Genomic DNA, 22,869 nt, shown 5'->3' with positions numbered 1-22,869 from the left:
GCCAAGTTGCTATTCGACAGAAAGTGAGTATTCTGAGCAACACTCACGTCAAGACTGTGGTTGTCCTTCCACATGATGAAGCCTACAACGATGTTGATGTTCTGGTAATCACCTGCAGATTCATTTCCACCTGGCGTAACCTGTAAATCAAAACAACAACAAAGCTGTAACATGTATGGCTGGCCATCTTGTATCTTGGAAACCATCTTGTATCACGGTAACTATCTTGAATCATGGCAACCATCTTGTATCATGGCAACCATCTTGTATCATGGCAGCCATCTTGTATCACTGCCACCATCTTGTATATGGCAGACATCTTGTATCATGGCAGACATCTTGTAACATGTCAACCTTCTTATATCACTGTACCTGTCTGGTATCACTGCCACCATCTTGTATCATGCAGACATCTTGTATTATGTCAACCATCCTGTATCACTGCCACCATCTTGTATCATGGCAGACATCTTGTATCATGTCAACCATCTTGTATCACTGTACCTGTCTGGTATCACTGCCACCACTTTGTATTATGGCAGACATCTTGAATTACTGTACCTGTCTGGTATCACTGCCACCACTTTGTATTATGGCAGACATCTTGTATCAATGAACCTGTCTGGTATCACTGCCACCGTCTTGTATCATGTCAACCATCTTATATCACTGTACCTGTCTGGTATCACTGCCACCATCTTGTATCATGTCAACCATCTTATATCACTGTACCTGTCTGGTATCACTGCCACCATCTTGTATCATGTCAACCATCTTAGATCACTGTACCTGTCTGGTATCACTGCCACCATCTTGTATCACTGCCACCATCTTGTATCATGTCAACCATCTTATATCACTGTACCTGTCTGGTATCACTGCCACCATCTTGTATCATGGCAGACATCTTGTATCAATGTACTTATCTGGTATCACTGCCACCATCTTGTATCACTGTAACTATCTTGTATCATGGCAACCATATTGTATCATGGCAACCATCTTGTATCGTGTCAGCTATCTTGTATCATGGCAACCATATTGTATCATGGCAACCATCTTGTATCATGGCAAGCATCTCGTATCGTGTCAACTATCTGGTATCACTGCCACCATCTTGTATCATGGCAGACATCTTGTATCATGTCAACGATCACTGCCACCATATTATATCACTGTACCTGTCTGGTATCACTGCCACCATCTTGTATCATGTCAACCATCTTATATCACTGTACCTATCTGGTGTCACTGCCACCATCTTGTATCATGGCAAACATCTTATATCACTGTACCTATCTGGTATCACTGCCACCATCTTGTATCATGCCAACCATCTTATATCACTGTACCTGTCTAGTATTACTGCCACCATCTTGTATCATGGCAGGCATCTTGTATCATGTCAACTATCTGGTATCACTGTAACTATCTTGTATCATGGCAAGCATCTTGTATCATGGCAGACATCTGGTATCGTGGCAAATATCGTGTATCGTGGCAACCATTTGCATCTTGTATCATGGGACTCGTGAAGATATGGGTTAGAATTGATCTTCAGTAACCCATGCTTGTTGTCAGAGGCGACTAACGGGATTGGGTGGTCAGGCTCGCTGACTTGGTTGACACATGTCATCGTATCCCAGTTGTGTAGATTGATGCTCAGGTTGTTGATCACTGGATTGTCTGGTCACTTATTTACAGACCGCCACCATATAGCTGGAATATAGCTGAATGTAGCGTAAAACTAAACTCACTCACTTGTATCATGGCAAACATCTTGTATCACAGCAAACATCTTGCAAAAGAAGTTACAAGCCTTTGCTATTTTTATTTTATGCACCTAGTAAAGTCTTCAAGCAATATCAAAATGAACCAAGTCTATTTTAAAAAACACCTGCTCACCAGCTGTGTATCACTTCTGTTTGACACGCTCAATATACCAGCGGCCTGGTGGTTCTGAGCTAAGGTTGCCTTCTCCACAAACTTGCAAGGTCCTCGAGCCATTGTCACGACCTTGCCCTTCACATCAATTGTCCAATCAGAATCGTTGCACCCATATGATCTAAGATGTACAAGTTGATATTTTTCCTGAAACAGAGTAAGAATTCAAGACTTATTCCACAGTAATAACAGTTGTGTGCAGATAAACTTACTGTGACGGTTGATATCTCTAGATTTCATCCAAGCATAAGTGGGAGAAATACAGCTGGATTATCCTCCAACTATGTGCTATGTATGTGTTATTGCAGCTACCAAATGCAATATTATACCTACATGAGTGAGTGAGTTGGCTTTTACATCACTTTTATCAATATTCCAGCAATATCATGGCAGGGAACACCAGAAATGAGCTTCACACATTGTACCCATGAGGGGAATCAAACCCAGGCTTCTGGCACGACGAGAAAATGCTTTAACCACTAGGCTACCCAACTGCCCAAATGCAATTGGGATGCAATGACTTGCATCCACCCAGTGTTTGCAACACTTTAATTTGCCAGTTGGCCATCAGGGCCTGCTGCTGTCTGCAGGCTTTAAAATCACACAGTTTCTACAAAATCACACAGTTTCTACAAAATCACAAAGTTTCTACAAAATCAATTAGCGAAGCCTATGGCGCAGAGAGATGTTTTTATTTGTTAAAGCTGTGAAGTACAAGGAAGTGAAATTGTAAGTTATCGTAACATGATGGATCATGGATGATTCATGAACGTTAATAACTAACAAAATTATGGGAAAAATTGAAGTTGAAAAAATAACCACAGATAATTTACTGAAGGCCACAAGGGTCTGCAAATATTTAAAACTATCGTCCCAATACAATAACAACCGGCGCTGGACCTCTGGGCCAGCGATTATTTCGAATGCTGCATCCACCTAGTCAGTGTGTGTGACCATGTGATGACAAGGGAAGATACACCCGTGAAGATCTGGGTTAGAATTGGTCTTCACTAACCCATGCTTGTTGAAATAAGTGACTAACAGGATTGGGTGGTCTGGCTCACTGACTTGGTTGACACATGTCATCATACCCCAGCTGCTTAGATTGATGCTCATATATGTCGATCACTGGATTGTATGGTCAAGACTCGATTATTTACTTACCTGCGCCATATAGCAGGAATATTGCTGAGTGCGGCTTTAAACAACAAACCCACCAACCAAATCAGTGCATATCAGGGTGCCGTTGAGCAAAACAACCTTAGCTATCAGATATGGAACGTCACCTTAGCCTTTGTACAACGGTACCAAGATATGGAAGTGCCATAACAGCTAAACAAACAAACAAACAAATCATGTGACCTGATTGGCAGCAATCATGAAGAGATTACTACTTTTGAACACTGATACCATGAAACAAATATATACTTGTGGTCACAGCAGATATATTTTAGATGATTCATCAGTTCATCACTAAAAACTCATTCATATTAAGTAAAATTTTTCTGAAAACATTGTAAAATACACCAAATTTCTGTGATTTACACCAATACAGTTGAACCCTGTTTATCCGGACATTTTGGTTACACTCGGAAATCGTCCGGATGGTGAGGCATCCGGTTAACTGGATCAAACAAGCAAAACTTATTGGCGATGTATATTGAAAATTTATTCAGGTACAGTACAATTACAATGTAGTTAATCCTAATCCTTATTAGCATGTGTTTTCGTTACTGATGAGATGTTCTTACACCTGCCAAAGCTCAAGTGACAGAGCTCCAGATAACATTTAGCTCATGTGGGTACTGTACCCACTGTATTTTTTGGAGTGGGTATTATGAATGTTGAGTGGGTATTATATTTTCCGTTACCCACTGCTTTCAAATATGTGCGTATTTCAGTCATTTTACTCACCTAAGTATTATGTCATTGAGTAAGTTTACTAAGCAGGTATGTCCTGCCTTATGTCATACCTAATCAAAACCAACTTAAATATAATGGAAATGATTTCATAAAAAAATCACTCATCCTATACTGACAGTACAACTTGATAGCAATCGATGTCTTTTTCATTACGCAAGCGATTTTTATAAATATATTTCATACGCATTTAGTTTTAAACTTTTTGCGTATCTAACATTGTAAATGCATAATTGGTACGCAACAATTATTTTCAATGTGTAATTGGAAATTTTCTAAGCGTATTTTTCCCGGATATGCAGCTTACCTGGGTATCTGAACTGAAGTGACACGTGTCCCCAGTGTTTTGATGGGCAATTAATAAATTCACATCAAATGCCTGCCGAGAAATTAACAATGAATACACTTACTCGTGTGGTAAGCATACACATACACATGCATATGTGCACAGATCTTTGCATCCGGATAACAGGGTCATTTTTCAATGGAATCTATGGAAATGGTTTGAAAATTCTCCGTCCGGGTCTGGAAGCTCGGGGTCCGGCTAAGCAAGTACAATTACTGAAGGTAAGTTTCGGTCCACCTAAAAAATTTCCAGAAGGTGGGGTTTCCGGATATACGGGGTCCGAGTAAACGGGGTTCGACTGTACCATTGCATCATGCTTTCCTTCCATTTGTACAATTTTCGTCAGATTCATACTATGGGATTAGACTCAATAAATTCTTCTTTAAACCATTAGTCTTTTACTTCAAAAACATCAAAGATGCTGCCGAGGTTGAAATTGCCGAGGTCCGACATGTTTGTTTACAAACAAAAGGGTCAACGAGTTCATTGTATTCATACATGGTCAATCAGTCACTTTAATTAGCGGGGTTTTGATGAGCTGTCAGCCAGTGAGAATCAAGCATCACACAATATCGTGTTAGTAAAAAAGTTGCTGATGTGGCATTATCCTTTAGCATGCTGAATTAATTTCAGCATAAGGCACTGTAAACGGGGTGATTGATTTCAAACAATTGGGGCATCGTTAAATAAGGAACAAGTGACTCAGTTCGTGCATGCCATTTATAATTCAAAGGACACGTAAATTTGACTTGGTGAATAGTTATTAATACTGGTTCTATCTGAGGATGTCATAATGCTGCTTTCCTGTTGAATGGGTTCGACAGCAGCATTGAGATAATCAATTGACTGAGTTTAGTTTTACGCTGCACTCAGCAATATTCCTGCGATATGGCAGCGGTCTGTAAATAATCGAGTCTGAACCAGACAATCCAGTGATCAACAGCATGAGCATAGGTCGGCGCAACTGGGAACCGATGACATGTGTTAACCACCCGATCCCGAGAGTGGCCTCTTACGACAAGCATGGGCTACTGAAGATCAATATTCTAACCCGGACCTTCAGAGGTTGAGAGGATCAAACAATACCCACTCACTCACTCAAACAGTATCTTACAGAGGACACCTGCAGGACCTTGGTCCACTCACTTATCACATCAAGACTGGACTATGGCAACTGCTCTACTGTGTGGACTACCACAGTCTCTCACAGACCGCCTACAGAGAGTACAAAACAGTGCAGCGACTCATTTCTCACACACGGAAATGCCACCATATCATGCCGATCATGAAGATCTTGCATTGGCTGCCATTTCACCTCCGGTGTCAGTGCAAGATCTTGATGTGCGTGTAAAAGGCATTGCATAACACTGCTCCAACACATATCATGGAGCTTGTCATTCCTTATGAGCCAGTGTAATCTCTCTGTTAGGGGTGAAACGGTATACCGTGGTATTAGTAGAACCTTGATATTTTGGTCTCCGCAATGCAATAAAAACCCAGTATTTTCGGTTTTCATACCGTCATTTTATTAACTTTCTTAAACCTTTTCTAAAATGTCTAGAAATCGAATCATTTTACAAAATCTATGTATTTCTTTTCTTATCTGTATTATGATCACATCTCATATACCGAACTGAAACGGACCAAAATGAAGGCCTTGTACTGCAATACGTACTGCACCGTGGTAAGAACGTACCGTTTCACCTCCATAATCTGGATCTCTGATCACTGTGCCCAAAACACGAACTGCAATGTATGGAGACAGATGCCTCAACAAGACCGCAGCAACACTGTCGAACGATCACCATCTACCCTGAGTAACTCAACATCTTATGACATTTTTAAGAAGGGCATAAAAGACCTATCTCTTTAAATCAGCCTACACTCAGTAGCATTTGTGACTCTTTCTGGTAAAGGGGGCGATGGGGTAGCCCAGTGGTTAAGGCCTTCGCTCGTCATGCGAGGACCCGGTGTAACAGGCCAGAGTATACCCCTGACCCAGACTATACCCGGGGTTAAACTGGGTTAGCCAAGACTATACCCCAGGTATAATCTGGGCTATCCTAGTTTATACCCCGAGGTATATTCTGAACTAGGCCATAGTATACCCCCCTAGCCCAGATTATACCTCTACAGAAAACAAGTGATCATTTTGCTGAAGGTTTTATCTCTGCCAAAGTGTCCACCTGTAGCTGGGTTGTCATGGCATGCTTTCAGGATGCTGGGTAGGCGGCTTTTGGTGAGCACTTCCCTTTCACCACGAAAGACAATTCCGTTTGCTACCCGAAATGGCTTGCAGTTTGCCGAAAATGTGACTTCGCATTCAAACGCGTGTCAGGATCCAGGTCATAGATGTGCTGAGGATACTTCTTATCAGAGTTGGTGTAGAAGTTCAAGATCTGGGTATAGAAGTTGTCATCCATGTTGAAGGTTGAATGCGATATAAGATGCAAAATGAAATGCACTTTTAGTAGATACCTTTACATGACACCGAGATCAGTCTCCAGAGTCACTTGTTCATATTAATAAATAAATACCAGCCCCTACTCACACCATCACCAGCCCCTACTCACACCATCACCAGCCCCTACTCACACCAGCCCCTTCTCACACCGGTTATCTCCCATTAGTTAGACAGCCAGTTGTTAGACAGTGGAGTAGGGTATTAATTAAGATAACACTCACCTCCATAATGGTACAGCTCTAATTAGATTGATGAGTAGAGTGTGCCTGTAGTTAATCTGTTCATGTTGTACTACCCTGTTGCCGAAATACCTTAGTTGTGTGTGCGACGCTAAATAAAGCAAATAACTAACTACTAACCTTGATATATCAGCATGGCTGGGTTACGCAAAGTCGAAAATATCATATTGCAGAGAGGCACTCAACAAATACTTAATAAATTTTGTATTATGCAGTAATGTAAATGAAATGCACCTACAAATTCCTTTAAATGACACCAAGACCATTGCCCTGAGTCACACACTCATATTGAGTGAATTGTCAACATAATGTTTTAGGGGTATAGTCTGGGCTGGAGGGGTATACTTTGGCCTGGTCCAGAATATACCCCCGGGGTATAAACTGGGCTAGCCTATAGTTTATCCCGGGGTATAATCTGGTGGGGGGTTATCCTGGGCTGCTACACCTGTAAATGTTTTAGGGGTATAGTCTGGGCTGGAGGGGTATACTTTGGCCTGGTCCAGAATATACCCCCAGGGTATAAACTGGGCTAGCCTATAGTTTACCCCGGGGTATAATCTGGTGGGGGGTTATCCTGGGCTGCTACACCGGGTTTGATTTCCCACATGGGCACAATATGTGAAGCCCATTTCTGGTGTCCTCTGGTGATATTGCTGGAAAATTGCTAAAAGCGGCGTAAAACTAAACTCACTCAATCACTTTCTGTAAAGGGTCTTAGAGTGTTTTGGTTCCTAAATCATAAAGGGTGCTATACAAATTTTGTATATTATTATTACTCTCACTATACTCACAGTGTCATTGATTGCTGAAGGTATTGTCTTGAAGTCTTTATTGTAGGCAAAGCAAAAATTTGATGATGCTCCACTTGTTGCCTGAACTTTTAAAACACCATACTCCCCAAGCACCTGCAACACGAAAACAAGGAAATGGTATTCTGGGTATGCTCTTTTGTTTGGTGTGTTTGGTGTTGAACGCGACACTCAGCTATTCCAGCCATATGGCTACAGTCTCTAAGTAGTCAAGACTGGATTTGTTTGAAATACACAATGCCATTTTAGAAAGTGGTCCAATGTAACACATGTTATATTTGGGATTACACTTTCTTAGTAAAGTACAGATTCTAGTACTTTTTGGGATTGAGTCCCATCCGGGATTCGAACCCACACCCTCAGAGTCAGGCACCTAATCGCCAGCACACAAAGTCAGACGCCTAGACCGCTCAGCCACCGCGGCTTCCACAAAAATGGAAGTTGGACAACTGGTAGTCTAGACTGCAGACCTTGTGTACCCCCGGATGGGACTCAACCCATAAAAGTACTAGAATCTGTACCTTACTAAGAAAGTGTAATCCCAAATATAACATATGTTACTGGATTTGTTTGTTTGTTGTTTACACTTGTGTGGTCCTGTGGGTAGAGCTCAGGTCACAAATCAGTTGAAGTTAAGCAACGTCGAGCTCGGAGAGTCCTTGGATGGGTGACCATGTTTGGCAGCTTGACTCCTGAGAGTTTCTAGGACTTCAGTCATGCCCCACAACAAAGCACATGTGATACATATGGTCTCACCTTAAGCAAGTGAGTTTGTTCAAAATTGCCTCTGTTCACCCAGCAGAAAATGGGTACCCGGTTGGATAAAGTCGTGTGAGTATAACTTTCTAGCTGCCTGACGGGAAGCTTGGGTTATCCGGGGTAATAATAATCAGATTCTGATTACGTCATCCAGTGAGCAACTAGTCAGATGGATACAAGCACTATATAAATGAATTATCAAATCATTCCAACAATACAGTGGCTGTCTGTAAATAACCGAGACTGGACCAGACAATCCAGTGATTAACATAATAAGCATTGATCTACACAACTGGGATTACCAATGAAGACAGTGAGCCTGACCATCTGATCCCGTGAGTCACCTCTTATGACAAGCAGACCAATTCTGCTGAAGACAAATTTTAACCCGAATCTTCTCAGGTAATGTTTTTCAGGGTATGCAATTCCTTACATCTGACTTCCATGTCAGAATGTTGAGATTGAGATACCAACAGCACGGAAAAAGAGCCCAAATTATATGGGATACCGCAGTAATTGCATGGATTGCTGGGTCGGGTGTGTGTGTGTGTGTGTGTGTGTGTGTGTGTGTGTTACAAGGGCTAAGGGTTGATTTGGGTACGTACACCTGCCTCACTAACCGTAAAAACCAAGACGCACGTGTAATAAGTGAATTACTGTGCCCTATAAAGTCTAATCCTCCTCTGTGACATTTATCATCAGTCAGGCCTCTTCTAGGTTGTAATCAACCACTTAGTATAAGGCAATACGTAATCCAAGACAAACAAAAAGTCAGTGAACGAAAACCGAACATTCCTGAGAAACAATATCAGTATGCCGTGTCATGGACATTAACAATGAGCGGTACTTATAAACGTTGTATTAAAGAAGCCCAGCTGTACGTCACAACGTGAACATCATTGCCTCTTACCTGGGACACGCCAACTATGATGACAAATAATTTAATCAACATTGTTGTGACAAATACTCTTCCTCATCAAAATATTGTAACCTCCATCTTTGAGTTCCAAAGGGGAGACAACTGAGAAAGGGGAGTGTCCGCAGAAGAAACGTAATGATAACTTTTAGAACCCCTTTCTAGCATGTTGTTATGGATCAGTTCAATCGTGTCATAATTTTGGATAGCCTTGGTACTACATCAGCACCAAAGTTATTAATGTTGAAAAATTCATTCACGTGATAACATTGATTAATCACGTGAATATTGAAGAAATGGATAAGAGTATGTATTGACACCAATATTATAAGATATTATAACTGACTCAAAAGTGATTCTAAGAGTGAGTATGGTTTAACGCCGCTTTTAGCAATATTCCGGCCATATAAAGGTGGGGGACACCAGAAATGAGCTTCACACATTGTACCCATGTGTGGAATCGAACCCGGATTTTGGCATGACGAGCGAACGCTTTAACCACTAGGCTACCTGACTGCCCCACGCATGGGTCAGTGCTAGACAATTTATAAACATAATCAGTGCGAAATGAATATAGAACCCACAAATCGGAAGATCCGGGCACACCCAAGGGACGCGACTCTGTTCAGCGAATTGCACCAGAATTAAGAAAGACGATCTCGTATTGCAAAACGTGAATTCTGTCTCTAGATATTATTCATATTATCGTGTATTCTGGTACGGATGTTTACTTTTTGATTGTTTGTTTGTGGTAAAAAGGAACCCTTATTTGTGTGTGTTGTATCAGAGAGTCCGATTGTCCGCAAACGTTTTTCTAAGATGCTCCGCCAAAATATCAAGGCGTCCGAGTGTTTTAACGTTAGATAATAGTTCAGGGCAAAAATTTCCTCTATTTATTACACTATGCATAGGGGTAGAGAACTGTATTTATTACCTACGAGGGCGAACATATCGGGGTTCATATTTTCATACGATGCCCTAGGGCAAAATATCACTTTGTCATGGTGATGTGACGTCATGAACAATGCTATGACGTCACGTTTATTTCTGTGACGTTTCGTTCTACATGCGGCGATGGCGGGTAGCCAGCCTATGTTTGAAAGTAGATTTCGGTTTATTCTCCTCAATTTGACGACTTCGGTAATAAACAGAATATTATATTCGTGCCCATGCCATACTATGTTTACGACACTCGTGCCTAAATATCGGTATATCCCTCGCTCTCGCTCGGGAAATACCAAAATTTAGGCACTCGTGTCGTAAACATAGTATGACATGGGCACGAATATAATATCCTCTATGTATTAGTTATTGGTTTATCCCTTTGAGATGCTGTAAAGAAATATGATCATCCCCGTTTAGGAACACCACAATAATGCGGAATGACAATATTCAGCTATGACGTCATTTCTAGTGTGACGTCATTTCGACATTACGTACTTTGAATCGTCAACAATGTTGTCCATATTGATGACGCGGGCAGTACTCTTGTGCAAATTAACTTTGCACTAGTGATCATGCGATTTTGTTATGATCTACGTTATTCTGAACCTACGATTAAATATCCTTTAGGTGTTAAGTATATTGTTATTCAGCCATGTTTAGCGTAAAACAACCAAATAATCCTCACGTGAACTTAAGTTCAGTCTATTGTTTATCGTTTAAGATGAACGCCGAGGTAATTAAAAAAAGTAAAAAATAATGTAAATTAAAACTATGCTGTACTGTTATCGCCCTAATAAGTGTATATTATATGATCTGACCACATAGCTGAGGTGAATAGTTGCAATGAACAAATTGCAGCAAAGAATCGAAAGCAGAAGCAGATGTCCCAACGTTTCCCATTAGAAAACTGACGATTTGCGTATAGATTTTTCACATTTTAGGTTCAACTTGAGAGCTTGCATTGTATTCAAGTGATGTTTTGTATTGATTATGTTAAAAATACTGTGATTACTGACTAAACACTCCTCGCAACATTCAACGTAATCGATTCTTTGTACATAATGTCTTCATATGTCGATATGTATATGTACACAAAACGTCTTTCATTTTATTTTCATTACAAGAATCAAATACCTAGGTTATCAAGCGAAATAAACGTAGTTTTACAACAGATGCCCATGTCATTCAGAAACTGCTGAGATATTTGTACGGGGAATACTTTTATGGAAGCTCCAAACATTGATTTCGTTCCTTCGCTGTATCAAAAGGCGTGCAGCGTAAGTAGCACGCGCTGGCAACGAGCTTTCGCACACCTGCATTTCCGGTTACAAGAACCAAGGTTTGGTGGTTTCTCCGACGCCGTTTTCAGAGCAAGCACTTGTCCATTGTTGCTTTGCCGGGGTTTTAGACACTTGATTCACACAATAATTGATTGTGCATGGTATAAATATGAGTTACCAGCTGTACAGAAATACAACACTTGGGCACACGCTCCAGGAGAGTCTTGACGAGTTGATTCAGGTAAAATTGTTCAAGATGGTCTGATTCGTTTACACGACTGAACCATTTTTAAAATTGTGACCAGTAATTTACGATTGATTTAAACATGGATATTAATCGTGTTTCATCTATATTAGGCCTCACCACTTTAGCTAGTGGAAATAGTGTTAAATAACAGTTAGGCAAGCAAGCAGTGATTGATCTAGGGGATAGAGTTCCTTTTCCCCAAACCCTAAACCTAACGCTAACCCTAACTTATATTTTGGACTTTTAGTCATTTTTGTGAGTTCTCTAGTAATTGTTGTGTTAAGTTTTGTTAATAATTTTAGTATATATTAATTTATAGATATTATTTGGGATGGGGGAATGGGAGGAACTCTTACCCAATGAATGGTCCCGATGATGCCACCACTTTACTAACATAATGCATTATGAAACAGAAATGTATCCGAAACAAGTTCAAAATACAGAAGCGTACGGTAATTGACGGACGAGTCCATATTCTGCATCTCAAAACTGAAGCTGTATGTGTAGTTGTTCCCGTGAACTGATTGTGAGTGTAACTGTGTATGCTCATTTCTTATATGAAGCAATCAAGTGCATCTAACACAACAGTGTGACAGTTCTGATCAAGAAAATGGCACAATGCAAAGGGTACGTTTGTGTGTTCTGAGTTTGGTTAGGGTACGTTTCTGTTAGGGATGCCACGATACATCGCTGCATCGGTACTTTTTCTAAGACGATACAATTATCGATACATTCAAAACTGTATTGATATTTAGTTTTGAAAGTATGGGTTTAAATATGTTTATGTATCATTTACATTTTGCAATTGTATCATATTTTTTGATGTTTTGAGAGTTATAAATGATTATTTTTCATGCACAAAGATGGGAAATTGGAACTTTTAATCTCTGAGAATAAAGAATGTTGTTCTTTTCACGGACAATTATAAAATATGAAATATTAATGTTCAAAATGTAACTAAATTTACGCCAAAATGCTGCAAAAATAGGTATCGTGATATGTATCGAACACATGGGTATCGTGATACATATTGAATCATGAAACTTGTGTATCATGACATCCCCAGTTTCTGTATCCTGAAACGTAACTGCGGATACACATCTGTTTTACCTGTGCTGACAATGACCCCTTCAGCCCAAGATTTTCACCCTTTGAGTCTCCCTTAAAAACCTGTCTTTCACTGTGATAGGCTTGGTGTATGTAGTGTGTAATAGAAATCTTTGAATGATGATCTTTGAATGTACCAAATTTGCTCATGATTTTAACATATAAGTGTCATGTCTGCAAGTATGTAAGCAAGTTCCTATTTTTGTGACATTCTGATGATTATCATTTTGAGATTTCTTCCAACATTTGGCTGATACAACTGGAATACTGCTCAAAGCAACATTGATGATGATGATGATGATGATGATGATATTCTTGCAGTGTGGTCAGATATCGCCAGGCCTAGCTCTCAAGGTCTTGCTACAGTTTGACAAAGCCATCAACAATGCTCTTGCTAACAGAGTCAAGTCAAAGATATCTTTCTCAGTAAGTAGTCCCTATGATACTAGGCTATGGTGGGGTAGCCGAGTGGTTACAGTGTTATCTCGTCACGCCAAAGACCCGGGTTCGCCTCCCCACATGGGTACAATGAGTGAAGCCCATTTCTGGTGTACCAGCCGTGATATTGCTGGAATATTGCTAATACTGGCGTAAAATCATACTCTCTCACTCACTGGAATGATACCCACAATATTGATCACTGGATTGTGTGGTCTTTACTTGATTCATTTTAAAGACTGGCGTAGTGCTGACTGCAGCATTAACAATGATGTTTATTGTGTATTTATGTGTTTCATATTGTGTCATTGCTTTTGAGATATGTACTGAATGAGCAACAAAGCTCATAGTTACTACAGGGTTTTCATCACCCACAAGACCCGTGAAGATCCAGGGTAGAATAGGTCTTCAGCAACCCATGTGCTTGCCATAAAAGGCGACTATGTTTGTCGTAAGAGGCGACTAACAGGATCGGATGGTCAGTTTCGCTGACTTGGTTGACACATGTCATCGGTTCCCAATTGTGCAGATCCATGCTCATGCTGTTGATCACTGGATTGTCTGGTCCAGACTTGATTGACCGCAGCCATATAGCTGGGATATTGCTGAGTGCGGCGTAAAACTAAACTCACTCACTCACTCACTCATCACCCACAATGTTATCTCCTTCATATTATCCTTTATGGATACAGACTGAAAATGGAAAAAAATGCATTGCGAGTCCAGTGGGATGCAAATGAAATTTATCCAAATTGTATGTTGTAAGTTACCATGGTTACATAACAGTTATGTTCTGGTATGAGTGAGTTTACTTTTATGCCACTTTTAGCAATATTCCAGCCATATTGTGGTAGGGGAACACCAGATATGGGTTTCACACATTGTATCCATGTGGGGAATTGAACCTTGGTGTTTGGCAACATAGTAGTTGAGTGTTTGTACTTTGTGCCGAAACCCAGGTTTGATTCCCTACATGGGTACAATGTGTCAAGCCCATTTCTGGTGTCCATTGCTGGATGTGATATTGCTGGAATATTGCTAAAGTGAGTAAAACCATACTCACTCACTCATTCACTCGCATGTGAAAAAGTACCATAATGGCTTTATTTTCTTTTTCATTTTGCAAATCAAGTTTGAGTGAAAAAAAAGTGGCATGAAATCTCTCACTCGCTCTCCATAATTATGTTTATTATTACAGCCCTTGTGTCGATGATGATGATGATGAGTTTGGAGATTTAATGTGCGCTTTCCGACATATTACGTATTTCGAACACAGTGTCCTTGTGTCAGCCTGTTAACTATTTTCTTTTTCATTCGCCAAAATCAAGTGAAAAAAGTGGTAAGAAATCACTCCCTCACTCATCATAATTATGTTTATTATTACAGCACTAGTGTTGATGATGATGATGATGATGATGATGATGATGATGATGATGATGATGTTTTTGTGCTGCTTCCAGGGTTCCCTGAACACTTACCGCTTCTGTGACAATGTGTGGACGTTTGTACTGAACAACGTCAAGTTCCGCGAAGGTCCAGTGCAGGATATTGCCAAAGTGGATAAAGTGAAGATTGTAGCCTGTGACGGGAAAGGTAGCCATTAGACTTGTTTAACATCATATTAGACCCATATACAGGTCTGTTGCTGATTTGAATACACCATGCCATTTTGAAAGTGGTCAAATGTAATATATGTTAAAGTCATTCCTTGTAATGCGGCCCTTTGCAATACCATGGTTTCCATTAAACCACTTGTTAATCTTGTTTGAGTGGCATTTTTAGAAGTTTAGACGTACAATATTTTATTATATGAATGATAAAGAAGTTCATAGAGTTTACAAATACTGACACATGGTTTCAGGCTGCCTGCACAACTGTTGAAATTAGCATGACCTTAAGCAGCATACAAAATTAAAGTCTGTCCTTAGGCCTGAAGCCGACTGAAACCCACCCGGACCCACAGCTTTTGTGTTCTGCAATAGCACATCAACAAATCCGCTGTTGTGCTGAGGTTTAAACTATAGTCTGTTGCAGTGAAATGTACCGATGAATGTCACTTTAAACCCAAAAGTAAAACAAATAAAGTGAAATTAAGACCGCGAATCCGAATAATTTCACCTTGCCAATTGAACATTTAAATCTCAGAATTTTATTCGACTTAAGATAAAAGTTGTTTAACAAACGATCATAGTTTCACATGGCTATTATTGGTTTGTATTACAAGGGGGTATGCACATCAAATGAAACACCGAAAACCACAAGGGTTGTTATAAGTTAACGCTCTTCACGTACCGCACGTTTCATTTGTTTCACTGTTCCAACGATTGCGCTTACCCCCTTGTAATACAAACCAGTAATAGCGATTTGAATCTATGAACAACTTTTAACCTAATTTGAATTTAATTTTGAGATTTAAATGTTCGACTGGCAAGGTAAAATCATGAGTATTCGCAATCTTAATTTCACTTTATTTAATTTACATTTTTGTTTAAAGTGAAATTCATCGGTACGTTTTCACTGCAAACAGACTATAGCAAAATTCAGTGTGGATTGTAAGGAAACATGTTATTTGTTCATATCCTCGCACCATGGGATTTAAGAAACAGTCAATGTTTTCTTGATGAATCACACAAACGGTGGAACATGGTACTAACTTTAAAAATACAACTTTGTCGAAAGACATGTCATCAGCTGAGTATTTACAATGTTTGCATCAGGCAACACACCTTGTGATAGAGCGAGTAAACATTGCCCTCCGAAAACATGATGTTGGAAATAAAATGATGTTCCTAGATTTAATTTCATTGGATTAAATTTAGTCCCAATTTCATTCATTAATTGCTGTTTACGGTAACAAAAACGTGTAGAATGGAAACTTCCGTTTACCCTGTTCATGCTTACACCGTGATAGTTCATGCTTACACCGTGATAGTTCATGCTTACACCGTGATAGTTCATGCTTACACCGTGATAGTTCATGCTTACACCGTGATAGTTCATGCTTGCTTACACCGTGATAGTTCATGCTTACACCGTGATAGTTCATGCTTACACCGTGATAGTTCATGCTTACACCGTGATAGTTCATGCTTACACCGTGATAGTTCATGCTTACACCGTGATAGTTCATGCTTACACCGTGATAGTTCATGCTTACACCGTGATAGTTCATGCTTACACCGTGATAGTTCATGCTTACGTGATAGTTATGCTTACATAGTTCATTACACCGTGATAGTTCATGCTTACACCGTGATAGTTCATGCTTACACCGTGATAGTTCATGCTTACACGGGATAGTTCATGCTTACACGTGATAGTTCATGCTTACACCGTGATAGTTCATGCTTACACCGTGATAGTTCATGCTTACACCGTGATAGTTCATGCTTACACCGTGATAGTTCATGCTTACACCGTGATAGTTCATGCTTACACCGTGATAGTTCATGCTTACACCGTGATAGTTCATGCTTACACCGTGATAGTTCATGCTTACACCGTGATAGTTCATGCTTACACCGTGATAGTTCATGCTTACACCGTGATAGTTCATGCTTACACGGGATAGTTCATGCTTACTAGTTCGTGATAGTTCATGCTTACACCGTGATAGTTCATGCTTACACCGTGATAGTTCATGCTTACACCGTGATAGTTCATGCTTACACCGTGATAGTTCATGCTTACACCGTGATAGTTCATGCTTACACCGTGATAGTTCATGCTTACACCGTGATAGTTCATGCTTACACTGGGATAGCACCAATTTCACACTATTCTCAGCAATCATGATCTGATTACCGCCTTGTTATCCATTGACCCAAAGAGCAGACATAAACTTGGTCATACATTGTTAATAAGTGCGGGGCGGTGGGGTAGCCTAGTGGTTAAAGCGTTGGCTCGTCACGCCGAAGACCCAGGTTCGAATCCCCACATGGGTACAATGTGTGAAGCTCATTTCTGGTGTCCCCCGCCGTGATGTTGCTGGAATATTGCTAAAAGCGGGGTAAAACAAAACTCAGTCAGTCAGTCAGTTAATAAGTGCAGTAATCTCAAACATGTGAAGTCCCCTTTCAGCTCAACATGGTTCAGTCAGCGCTAAATGAACTGAAGATGTAGAATTTGATTGAATGTTTTCTGTGTTTCAGGACAGGATCAGCCACATTAATACTGAAGAAATCACGATGTGGAAAAAATTCTCATGGGTGAGTAGTTCTCTCTCCTGGAAGATTTCATTGTCTTTTACTGATAAGATGAACTGCGAAGATCTGGGTTAGAAGTGTTCCTCAGCAACCCATGCTTGTCAAGAGACGACTAACAGGATCTTGTTGTCAAACTTGCTGGCTTGGTTGATACATGTCCTTGTATGCTAATTATGCTGATCGACACTAGTGGTGGTCCGATTAATGGAAATGATCGAAGATTGGTCGCAGTGACTAAACGACCAAGCAATCGATCATGTTTTCTCATAATCGAACACAAACAATTCTGGAACACATATTGCATTAACAATATTATCACAAGGTTGGTTTTATCAGTTACATTTCATGAGCACTACAAGCTCGTTCCAAGTCATGATTGAATTTATCTTAAAGGCCTCAAGAAAGTTATGTTCCTAACATATTAGTCATCCTTTCAAGATGTAAAATTTGCCCCCCAAAAACCCCTAAGAACTACATGTTTTTTCTTTATGTTTTTGTGCATTAACAAAAATAACCAGGAAAAAAATCATAAATGATGCTAACCAATTATTTTCGATGATTGATCGGTTGTAATGAAGCAATCATCAATTATAAGATTTTAACCAATTCCCAACACTAATCGACACTGGATAACACTACAGTTGGTCTCTGGTGAACATCTGTGTTTGAGGTGTTCTTCAGTAACCCATGCTTGTCGTAAGAGATGACTAACGGGATCGGGTGGTCAGGCTGCTTACTTGGTTGACACATGTCATCGTATCCCAGTTGTGTGGATCGATGCGCCTGATGATGATCACTGGATTATCTGGTCCAGACTTCATTATTTACAGACCACCAGCATATAGCTGGAATATTGATGAGTGAGGTGTTGGACAACAATGTAATGTGGGTGCCCACATTAAACTGTAGCATTGTATCTCTCGGGCTCAGCTTAACAAAACCAGCACTTCTACAAACGCTCTGGTCATATAGCTAAAATATTGCTGAATATTGTTACACAATCTTTGGCGTCTTGGAAGTACTAAATATGTAGTATGAATATATTAATATGTTTTGTGATTAGTATGACAGGTATTACTCTCGACCTCAGAAGACTTGTCTATGAAGAACATATTTTAGATTTTGCACATTAAAAAAAGGTATGATTACAACTCTTGGCTCACCAAGTGGTTGGGACAAGTCCTTTGAAAAATATCTGTAAGTTAAATTCAGGGTTCGATTTAAGAGATGTTAACCCACTTGCACCAGGTGCAACCTAAGATAAAAACCTAGTTGCACCAGTCAAATTCCAGTTGCACTGTTTTTATTGCAATATGTAATATCAGAAATATGCTATTGAATTATTTAGATGTTTTATTCAGAAGTTTACCCACTCAAAATTTGACTTGCACCCTAGTGCAAGTTAGACTAATAACTAGGTTGCACTTTGTAATATCAGGTTGCACAAGTGCAAGCAACAAAGCACTAAACCGAGCCCTTAAATTTGTTGTGCGATCAAGCAGAAATCAGACTTTGTTGAAATATCCATAAAGCTATTTAGATAAACTGCGAGATCTTTCTATTGTGTAATAGGTACTAATATGCAGAATAAAATTGTGTAAACTTTGGGCTTTAGTACTAAACTGGGCACCTATAAAACTTATGTACAAATTGGTCTGGGTGCTTACTAGATTTTGGTCCCATAGAGTTGTGGTGAACTCCCCACATCCAAAAAAAATGAAGAAGAAAAATTGTACCAGACCACAGGGCTGATAACTCTTAAGATCTTCCAGCCCTGCTGAAATACTGGTCAAATCAACGTTCTTTTAAAGTATTCTTTAAATATTTTTAAATGAAACAGAAGAAAAGGTATGTTTCATGAGCTTTATTTAAATCCACGAACTGATGACCTTTGACCTATTGGACCTACTTAAAGTTCACAAATAAACACAGCATAGTGCCACTAAGAGTAAAGTCCAGAGTTTTGTGCCGTTTAATGTTTTCATGCTGGACACAAAGTTAACTGGTCCCGGTGTTCGGATGGAAGGCTTTTTCGAACACGGGTATCTTGTAAGTTTCATGTTATTAGTTCAAAATTATCTGTACCATTTAATTGATACTTCTAGTGTAACCAAAAAGGCCCTTGTCCAACCTTAACCTCTGTATGTTCATGTTTTCATTTTTCGTGATTACTATTGTCCAAGAAAAATATATTGTGGTAATTCTAGAAGTGGAGGTTTTCTTCACTTTAAGACCAAAATAAATCAGTGTCAAGAAAATAATATGACCATTTTCTGTGATTTTCAGTGTTTGTGGGGAAAAGCAGCTACAATCCATCCATACTGAGAAAACATGGACGTCTTGTCGGCCATCTTGTTTGTGACAGGAGGAATTTTTTCATTTGGTGCCTGGGCTACATGTTGTCCGTATGCATCTTGCCTGACAACCGTGTATCATTTGTACATTGTCATGCCGAAGGGATATGTTTAGAGATTGCTGTTTTGTTTCAACTGTCTCCGTGTCATGTTTGGGTAAATGTCTTTTTTTTTATCTTATGACATCATTTTTTCTTATGAATATTCTAATTATGTTGGTAGGTTCCTAAAAATGGAGACATCGGATTGGCATAGGTTTGCTCGAATTCACATCCAATTCCCATTCTATTTTTAGTAACTCGGGTCAATAATCGAACTTATGAGACACGACTGGGAGTCAATATGCCTTTCTGTTAAAAGACACATGACCGCTTTTAGGCCTATGAATGTGAAGGAAAGTTTTGCATTATGTGAAAATTGTCAAAGTATGCATTATTTACAGACTCGTAGGTCTCGGGGCTGTTTGCACACATGCATCAGGAATATGAGATGTCATGATGTCATGCATGATTGTCATAACATGACATTTTTGAGAAAGGTGAAGGAAGGTCCATCCTGTAAATTTGGAGATGTCTGTTAGACTGAAGGGAATTCATTGAAGCTTCTTGTGAGAACATCCTGTAGTGCAGCATTGCAGCAATTTTGATTATTTATAAAAATAAAATATCTATGATATTTATCACCAAATGCACGGTTTTCAAAAAAAGGAATTTGATATTATGACATGGATTTAAAAGTAAACATTTGACAAGACGCTCGTTTCCAATTCTGAACAGAGCTGAACATGGTGAAAGGTGATCTGGCAGTTGTTCATTCGTTATCTAGCATTGTCTTCTATAAACATTTTATTCCAGGAAACGCTATTGGCTTTGCATTTTATATTTTGTGGAAGTTACTTCCCTTTTATGAAAAAAGAATGTGCAATGATGTCACTGGCATGCTCAAAGGGTCCAATATATTCTGCTGCTGGTATAAAGCTGGTTATCGGTAACCATGGTGATGAAGATGAAGCAATCTAATCCTGTGAATGTTTGAGATGACACCTTATGCCTGGACAGTATAGTCAATGTGTGTACAGGTAGAACCGTTGACAAGTGCTAAATAATAAGCTTGTCTGACGTATTTATATAAATACAGTATGTAAGATAATTGTGTGTGTACATTTCATTATTAAATGATAATGTTTCTACGATCATTTTTCATTCAGAGAATAAATGTGTTTTGGTGTAAACAGTGTTTTATATGTAAAAATGATGGTGGCCCATTGATCTGAGGTGTCACAGTTGCTTCCCTTTGTTGTGCCAGGATTGTACCCACGGGTATGTTTTATGTGAACATGTCAACCGTGAATGACATATGGCCCTCCTTCAACTAAGGACTGACCAACTTGAGTATGGTTTTGCGCCGCTTTTAGCAATATTCCAGCAATATCACGGCAGGGGACACTAGAAATGGGCTTCACACATTGTACCCATGTAGGGAATCAAACCCGAGCTTTCAGTGTGATGATTGAACGAACACTTTAGCCAGTAGGCTACCCCACCGCACCCCTTCAACTAAAGACCTACTGAGTGAGTGAGTGAGTTTACTTTTATGCGTCACTCAGCAATATTCCAGCTCTATTGCAGTGGTCTGTAAATAATTGAGTCTGGACCAGACAATCCAGTGATCAACAGCATGAGCATCGATCTGCGCAACCAGGAACCGATGACATGTGTCAACCAAGTCAGCGAACCTGACCACCCAATCACATTAGTCGCCTCTTACGACAAGCATGGGTTACTGAAGATCAATATTCTAACCTGGACATTCACGGGTCAAGGTGACCTACTGAGAGTGAAACTCACCTGACCAGTGTGAAATGTGTTTTCACTGCAAGTGCGAGGTTCAGTTCTGAAGAATGGATAAAAGTTTCTCTTTTTGATGTTTCACGCAATATTCCAGCACTAAGATAGCGGCCAGGACCTGACAATCCAGTGATTAACATTACCAACACTGGAATACAGTGACATGCATCAACCAAGTCAGCATCCTGATCACCTGATCCTGGTTGTACCCTCCTATGGAAAGCATGTTGGGGAGGACCAGTTCTAACCTGGATCTCCAAAGTTGATGGATCACCCCAGTGGTTGTAAGGCTAGAATTGTTCCGGTTCCATCTCCTGCTTGGGTTGAGTGGGTGAGATGGTCATCACGATCAGCATCTTATGGGACTGCGTTTTGACCAATATTCCAGCAAACGCAATATGAGACATTTTGGATTCACTTGATGTACGCAGCTTGGGAATACAGTCCAGAGCCCAGTTTCACAAAGCGATCGTAGTGTTAAGGTGATCGTAACTCACATACTTTAACATAGACTTACGACAGTAGTCGGGATCCATAAAGCGATCTTAACTCTTAGAGTGAGTGAGTTTAGTTTTACACCACTTTTAGCAATATTCCAGCAATATCATGGCGGGGAACACCAGAAATGGCCTTCACACATTATACCCATGTGGGGAATCAACTCGGGTCTTCAGCGTGAACAGGAAATGCTTTAAGCACTAGCTTTACCCAACCGCCCCCGTAACTCTTAGAACATATTAAGGACTGGACAATTTGCTAACAGGAATATGGCCCAAATTTTCCGTATATATTTCAGCCTAATTATTTTATTATTATTAGTGGCTCTTAAGAGGCGAATATACTTGTTGCAAGGGTGACTTACAAGATTGGGAGGTCAGATGCAGAGGTTGGTTGCATGCAATCATATCCAAGCTGCGTATGATCCACATGATATCAATCACAAGACAGTTCGATTATTTACAGACTCCTGTCATATGGATCAGTAAAAAAACAAACATTGGGATTGGTTGGTTGTTGTTTAGAACGCACTCAGGAGTATTCCAGCTATA

At 39.8% G+C, this 22,869-nt stretch overlaps 2 protein-coding genes across 2 annotated transcripts in view; one reads left to right on the top strand and one right to left on the bottom strand.

The window, feature by feature from the left end:
* The window catches only part of LOC124288287 (signal peptide peptidase-like 2B), a 28,265-nt gene extending 18,780 nt beyond the window's left edge, over window positions 1-9,485 (bottom strand). Inside the window, exons 1-4 of the mRNA XM_046724803.1 lie at window positions 9,392-9,485; window positions 7,705-7,818; window positions 1,906-2,091; window positions 48-140 (exon numbers count right to left, since the gene is read on the bottom strand). Of these exons, the coding sequence (XP_046580759.1) occupies window positions 48-140; window positions 1,906-2,091; window positions 7,705-7,818; window positions 9,392-9,433 (435 nt within the window). The 5' untranslated portion in view covers window positions 9,434-9,485. The remainder of the gene's footprint in view (window positions 1-47; window positions 141-1,905; window positions 2,092-7,704; window positions 7,819-9,391) is intronic.
* Window positions 9,486-11,635: 2,150 nt separating this feature from the next.
* On the top strand, window positions 11,636-21,204 carry LOC124288286 (transcription initiation factor IIA subunit 2-like). Its single transcript, XM_046724802.1, has 5 exons — window positions 11,636-11,863; window positions 13,298-13,402; window positions 14,875-15,007; window positions 17,566-17,622; window positions 19,906-21,204. The coding sequence occupies exons 1-4, from the start codon at window positions 11,792-11,794 to the stop codon at window positions 17,583-17,585; spliced, it is 330 nt and encodes a 109-aa protein (XP_046580758.1). The 5' UTR covers window positions 11,636-11,791; the 3' UTR covers window positions 17,586-17,622; window positions 19,906-21,204.
* The last annotated feature ends 1,665 nt before the right edge of the window (window positions 21,205-22,869 follow it).

The sequence above is a fragment of the Haliotis rubra genome, unplaced genomic scaffold (genome assembly GCF_003918875.1).
Source record: "Haliotis rubra isolate DU_JTF1 unplaced genomic scaffold, ASM391887v1 Scf414, whole genome shotgun sequence".
In the NCBI taxonomy this organism is placed as follows: domain Eukaryota; kingdom Metazoa; phylum Mollusca; class Gastropoda; order Lepetellida; family Haliotidae; genus Haliotis; species Haliotis rubra.
Note: the sequence above shows the minus strand (reverse complement) of the source record. Positions and strands in the feature narration are given on the sequence as shown.